Source organism: Ascaphus truei, chromosome 6 (genome assembly GCF_040206685.1).
Source record: "Ascaphus truei isolate aAscTru1 chromosome 6, aAscTru1.hap1, whole genome shotgun sequence".
NCBI lineage: Eukaryota > Metazoa > Chordata > Amphibia > Anura > Ascaphidae > Ascaphus > Ascaphus truei.
Window position 1 is genome coordinate 96,159,840 of NC_134488.1, and position 6,539 is coordinate 96,166,378.

At 41.9% G+C, this 6,539-nt stretch overlaps 1 protein-coding gene across 1 annotated transcript; it reads right to left on the minus strand.

The window, feature by feature from the left end:
• Positions 1–1,844: 1,844 nt before the first annotated feature.
• Positions 1,845–6,273, minus strand: LOC142497453 (uncharacterized). Its single transcript, XM_075605255.1, has 2 exons — positions 4,782–6,273; positions 1,845–2,164 (listed from the first exon to the last, which is right to left on the minus strand). Exons 1-2 carry the CDS (start codon positions 5,353–5,355, stop codon positions 2,136–2,138), a joined length of 603 nt encoding a protein of 200 aa, XP_075461370.1. The 5' UTR covers positions 5,356–6,273; the 3' UTR covers positions 1,845–2,135.
• Positions 6,274–6,539: the final 266 nt, after the last annotated feature.

Genomic DNA, 6,539 nt, shown 5'->3' on the forward strand with positions numbered 1-6,539 from the left:
GTATTTTTGGAAAAGCCACTTGGCAACCCTACCTGGAAATAGACAGCTACTCTACAGTATATGTAAATGTAAATGTATCAATGCCTGGCAAACTGCTCTGTATTACTGTCATGTGAGCCATAAAAGTGGTATGCTTCTCTGAGAGGTGATTCATCTGAAGAAGAAAGCGTAGCAAGATCATGTACACACAGCACATATTATTCCTATTGCATCATACGGAGGAACTGGCAGCCATTTTGAAAGTGATCAAAGCCTACACATTTACAAAAAGATATCCACAGAGAACTACATCAATTAAAAAAAACATTAATCCCTACTGAAAGTGGAAAAAGGTTTATAACACACAAAATCCCAGCAAGCTCAAGAAACCCCAAACCCCACCATATATATATAATGTGTCAAAAGACAGAAAAGCACAATGCTACATCCAATGTGACAAAAATATACAGTGAAATACTTATATATTCTCTTGAAAAGGGTAATTTAGTTAAACCCTTTGGCCAAAGGGTTATAAGCCTGAAAGCCACATTAAGGCACGACCAGTGAGCAGGTCCTAACACTGCTTGTAAAAAGGTTTGTTAAACAGCAATGCAAATACTCAGATATACTGTACATTTCTTTTCTTGGCAGGCTTTTAAACGGCTTATTCCACTTTTTTTTAGTTCTTGTTGGTAACGGGAAGTGAATGAAGGAACGGCGTAACATAAAAACCTGCACAGAAAATAAAGAGAGAACTTATTTTGTCTCCAATACGTAATAAACTAAGTATATAAAAAGAAACAGTCCAAATACAGGAGAGATTAGACCTACTTAAACAGAGAGAGGGTTAAAGAACAAGTTGTAAGTACCTCAAAAAGAGGTTGACCATACCTTCAGGGCAGGGTAGCTCATCAAGCACGACCTCTCCTTCTTTCCCCTCGGCAAAGGGTCAGAGCTTCCCCAAATGCAGCAGAACTTGACAGTGTGTTTGGCTTTCTGTAGCAGGATCTCCTAAAAGACCATTGCTATAGAAATAAACGTGGGAAGAATATTTATTTATTTTTTGCACTACAGGTATATATATATTTTTATTTATTTTCTATATTTATTAGGGCACTTTTTTCTCTCTTTTTACTGCACTATAGCTCACATATAGTGCACCTAATTTTTAACCCCGGGCCTTTTGGCACTGCATACATGTCACACATTCCATGCTATTGGCTACAGTATATCATTGTTTTGTATCCTCTTTGCGGTGGAGGAAACACAAAAGGACAGAGAATAAAATTGTTAGTGTAGGACCTGCTGGTAGGATCAAACCTTGACATGGTTGCAGGCTTGATATGTTTTAGCTAGAAGATTGAACTACATGAACCATACTTATGAGAGAAAAAATATATGTAACGGGTATTCCCCCACCTAATCGCAGATTATAGTGTGGGTGCAAAGGACATACAATGTTACCAGGGCGTGGTGCTTTACCTGTTGGCTCACAGGAGGGCTGAGCTTCCGCCACGGGGAACTTGGGGCAATATATTAAGACTAGTAGTACTCTTGTACTTGGTGCAGCGCCTCCACCTGCGATGGTTCCTAGCAACGCAGGAATTGGTCCTCGCAGGACACATATAAATAACCATATACACAATATGTGAGATAACCAAATACCTTTACTTATGAGCAGCATACAACACATATATTATCACACTGAATAACGGGTGTCCCTCCCTAGAGGAGACACTAACCACTGCGTCTCTCACAACGCTAACGCTATCTTGCGCCACAGGGGACGCCAACACTTTATGCGCCACGGCGGACGCTAACACTTTATGCACCACGGCGGACGCTAACACTTTATCAACCCTTCACCGGATGATTCCACCCAGTGTCCAGTACCCCACACAATGTCCCGCACTCTAAGCGAAAGAATATGTGTGACTGCGCAGTCACTATTATACTAAGGGCCCGTTGGTGCATTTGTATACGTATAGTCCAATCGCCAAGAGGTCTGTCCTGCGCTTCCGTGTATGTGGGCAAGTCACCTTTAAATGTTCCAGACACTGGGGCAGTATATGAGGGAGCTCCGCGTGGCCACAGAGTTGACCGGTGCAGGGGGATATTAAATCTTACCTCAACTGCATCTCCGGTCTGGGACCCGCTCACCTCGGCTGCTCCTGCGTGCCGCCATCTGAAATGTCAGGATACAAGGGTGGTTTCGGCGCAACTGCGCATGTCTGAGTCAAAGAAGCTCCCGGATGTTCTTCAATCAACTTTATTGTAACAAAACACACAAGGGCTACACCGCAATCTCCCCCTCTACGCGTTTCACCCTTACAGATAGGGCTTTGTCTCGGAGTGGGGAGAAGCGGTAGCTGCCTGATTAAATACAGGAAAAGCCGCGAAAACGGTTTAAAACATTAACCCCTTTAATGCCCAAGCCTATTTGAATATTACACATATGTCAATCCTATGTATAAACCAATGCTGGAATACAATCTCTATAGATCATAGAATCTCTAAGTATTCCTATTCAAAACCTTGTGTTTTGATTAGACTCAGGCTATAATTGAAGGTATATATATAAAGAAAGTTAAAAACTGCTGACAACAATGCAAGTGTCTAATTGGGTCCCTTAAATCAATGTTACAAATTAATTTGCAGCTTCAAACTTCTATAATGTGTAAAGGCAATTTGTCACAAACAAAACCATATGATACACATACTTAATCATGAAGATTATATGAGGCTGCTTCAGCATTAAGTGATAGGGGCAACCAGAAAGACGAAAAAAAGGGGGGGGGGGTTGTTGGGGGGGGAGGGGAGGGGAAAATGGGTGGGGGGGGAGGGGAGGGGAAAATGGGAGGGGAGAGGGGGGGCAATGAAGTGATGGGAGGGGGGGGGGTGGGGAGGGCCAAGGGAAGGGAAGGAAAGGAAGTGAGGGTACAGATCTAGAAAAAGCAACGGAAGATAAAAGCATTCTTAACAGAATCAATAAAATGAATTTGAACAATCCTATCGGAGGAAATGATATATTATATTATCGCATCCCAAGAAACATATGTTGATGATCTAAAGGAAACAACGCAGATCCCAATCTATATTGAGTCCGTTGGGCTGCAGAGTGTTTAACGTGTATATCCAATGGGCCTCCCTCTGATGCAAGATCTTAATTCTATCCCCTCCACGAGGAGGTAACGCAATATGTTCAATGGCACAACATTGAAAACTCTCTACAGAACCCAAAGGACACGTATTGAAGTGTATTGGAACCGGATGTGTCATGTCGTGATTTTTAATAAGTCTAAGATGTTCCATGATGCGAATTTTCAGGGCTCTACTCGTTAGCCCCACAGATTGTTTATTGCATCCGCATTTTAGTAGATATATCACAAAATTAGTCTGGCATGATATAAAGGTTCTGATAGGGAATCTGCGTGTTTCGTCACAGTTAGAAAAATGTGTGGTTTTGATCATATTCGGACAGATTTTGCAATGTCCACATTTGAATGAACCAATTAATTTTGGAAAAAAGGACAGTTTAGTTCTATTATGGTTAGTTGATTTTAACATACTGGGTGACAAGAAATTGCCAAGTGTAGCTGCCTTGCGAAATACTACCTTTGGGCCTACACAGACCATTTTGCGCAGTAAAGGGTCCAAAGATAGTGTGGCCTAATGTTTGTGTATTATTGCTTTAATGCAATTCGCTTGCTCACTATAGTTTGTGACAAAAAAGGGCGCTTCAGTGTTCTCGACCTGTGTGCCCTGCCTTGTACGGCTGACATTCATGTTGATGAGCAATTCTCTGTCTGTGTCTAATGCATTCTGATATGCTAGATCCAAATCTTTAATATCATATCCCCTTGACAGGAATCTCTCCCTCATCTCGTCCGCCCTGTGGACAAAGGACTCCAAAGTGGAACAGTTCCTACGTAGCCGCAGGAACTGCCCCTTCGGAATACCCCTGACCAGAGGGCGAGCGTGACAACTTGTTGCATGAAGCAATGAATTCCTGGCATTTTCTTTTCTGAAAATGTCTGATTGAATTGTATTCTCTAAATCTACATACAAATTCAGATCCAAAAATTGTATTTGGTATTTGTCGTACGTGTGAGTAAATCTCAGATTAAGTGTGTTTTTTGCCAGGTATTCAAAGAACTTCAAAAGCTCTGCCTCCCCCCCACTCCAGATCAGAATCAGATCATCAATGTAGCACTTGTAAAACGCCACATGATGTCTGAATGGATTGGAATCTCCAAACACGTGGGACATCTCCCACCAACCCATGAACAGATTGGCGTAGGAGGGGGCAAACGAAGTCCCCATTGCTGTCCCACGTGTTTGGAGATAAAACTGGTTATCAAATAGAAAGTAATTATGTGTGAGTGAAAATCTAATACTATCCAAAAGGAAGGCTATATGTGCTGGAGAGAGAGTGGAGTGATTGTGCAAAAAGAATTCTGTGGCAGCTAGGCCATGGTCGTGATTGATAATATTATATAAGGAAGCCACATCTAGGGTGACCCAGATGTAGTGTGAGTGCCAGGTGAGAGGTGCTAAGAGTGATAATACATGCTTGGTGTCAATGATGTGTGAAGATAGTGAATGAACAAGTGGCTGTAAAAAATGATCTATATATTGTGATAAGTGTTCACCCAGGGAGCCAATACTAGAAATGATGGGTCTACCCGGGGGTGCAACCAGTGTCTTGTGAATTTTGGGCAAGTGATGGAAGATGGGTGTGATGGGATCTGGAGTGGTGAGGAAGTCTCGCTCATTTGGTGAGAGAACGTATAACATCTCACCTTCATCCATGAGGTCCAAGAACTCTCTGCTGAACTGAGGGGTAGGATCCCTGTCAAGAGTACGATAAGCTTCTGGGTCACCAAGTTGACGTTGGGCCTCCGCTATGTAGTATTCTCTGTCGAGCACCACTGTTGCGCCACCTTTGTCCGCCTTTCTGATAAGAACAGAATCATTATCAACAAGTGATTTCAAAGCTGCCCTTTGTTCCACTGTCAAATTACCCCGCTGAAATCCCCTTGTTCCTATGCCTTTGGCCAGGAGCGAAAGATCTCTTTCAATGCCCTTTTGGAAGATATCAATGTACTGCCCTCTCATGAACGAGGGGCAGAACACTGATTTCTTTTTAAACCCAGAGTTGGTACTGCCCAGAAAATCTATAGGGTCATCTATTGTGTTATTTTCATTGAAGAGATCTGTAAGGTCCTGCTGTCTGCACTGGTCTTCGAAACCTAAGGGAATTGGGACAACAGGGTTAATATCAAAGATAGGTAACATTGCATTGGGATTGTTATTTCTAGAGGAAAAGAATCGTTTCAGGGTTAACTTCCGTGTAAATTTAAACACATCCACCATAGTGGAAAACAAATTGAATTGTGTACTGGGTGCAAAGGATAGTCCAAGGTGTAAAATGGACAGTTCCGATTGTGTCAGTTCATGTTTAGAGATATTAATGACATTGCTGGTCTCGATGTTTAAATCTTCAATCTCTTTGAAGGCATCCCACTGTACATTTTTTCTCCTGCCTCTTCTTGTCTTTCCCCGTTTTTTGAGGGCTTCTGACTGGCCGGCCTATTCGGATGGGTCATCTCACTGGATCCCGCCATTTCATCCCCAGATGATGGGTTAAAGTCACTCTCAGAGAATGAAAGAGATACAGCATGTGAGGTTAATTCACTATCTTTGTTCCCCTTTAGGATGGATTTGCCCCCTCCTTCTTTGTTTGTTTTCTTATATTTGGGTTTACCCTTACTTCTAGAGGGTCACTTCTGCCAAATGTAAATTTGGTGCGCCTCGTAGTCAGCCTTATCTCGCTCAAATTTTGTCTGTTTGTTGAGCATGATTGTTTTTTCTTGCTTATTGAGCTTGCTAGCAGATTTCAAATCTAGCTCTTTAAAATTTTCCATATGTGAGAAGGCTTTCAACTTATCTTGCAATTCTGATATTTGTTTGGACACTAGTTTATTCTCTTCTGATTTGTATCTTACAATTAGGTCCATTAACTTAAATGAGCAGTCATTGAGAATATGGCACCACTGTTGCTCAAATTCCCCATTCACAAAGCCAAAGGAGGGTGTTTTGGTATGGCGTAAACCTCTGGGGATACGTTTCACACGATTATAATTTTCCATGGTTGTAATTTCCCACCATATTCTCTGTCGTGATAATAAACATTTCTCCAACTTAGTAAAATGTATCTTGAGGTCTGCAGTGTCCTCACAGAGGAGTTCAGTAGTGTTGCAAAAAATAGCCTCCGCTCTGTGTGTGCGATTGGCAGTGTTGCAGCAGCTAAATAAAAAATAAATTTTTTTTTTTTTTTTAAATTGCCCACCCCCCCTCCCATTTTCCCCTGCCCTCCCCCCCACCGCCCCCCCCTTTTTTCATCTTTCTGGTTGCCTCTATCACTTAATGCTGAAGCAGCATCATCTAATCTTCATAATTAAGTATGTGTATCATATGGTTTTGTTTGTGACAAATTGCCTTTACACATTATAGAAGTTTGAAGCTGCAAATTAATTTGTAACATTGATTTAAGGGAC

Excerpts from the sequence above, each read along its gene's own strand:
- LOC142497453 (XM_075605255.1), bottom strand. The coding sequence starts at position 5,355 with ATGGTGGATGTGTTTAAATTTACACGGAAGTTAACCCTGAAACGATTC. Across the intron at positions 2,165-4,781 it reads CTTGGACCTCATGGATGAAG|ATGGCGGCACGCAGGAGCAG; the intron begins GTGAGATGTTAT and ends CTGACATTTCAG.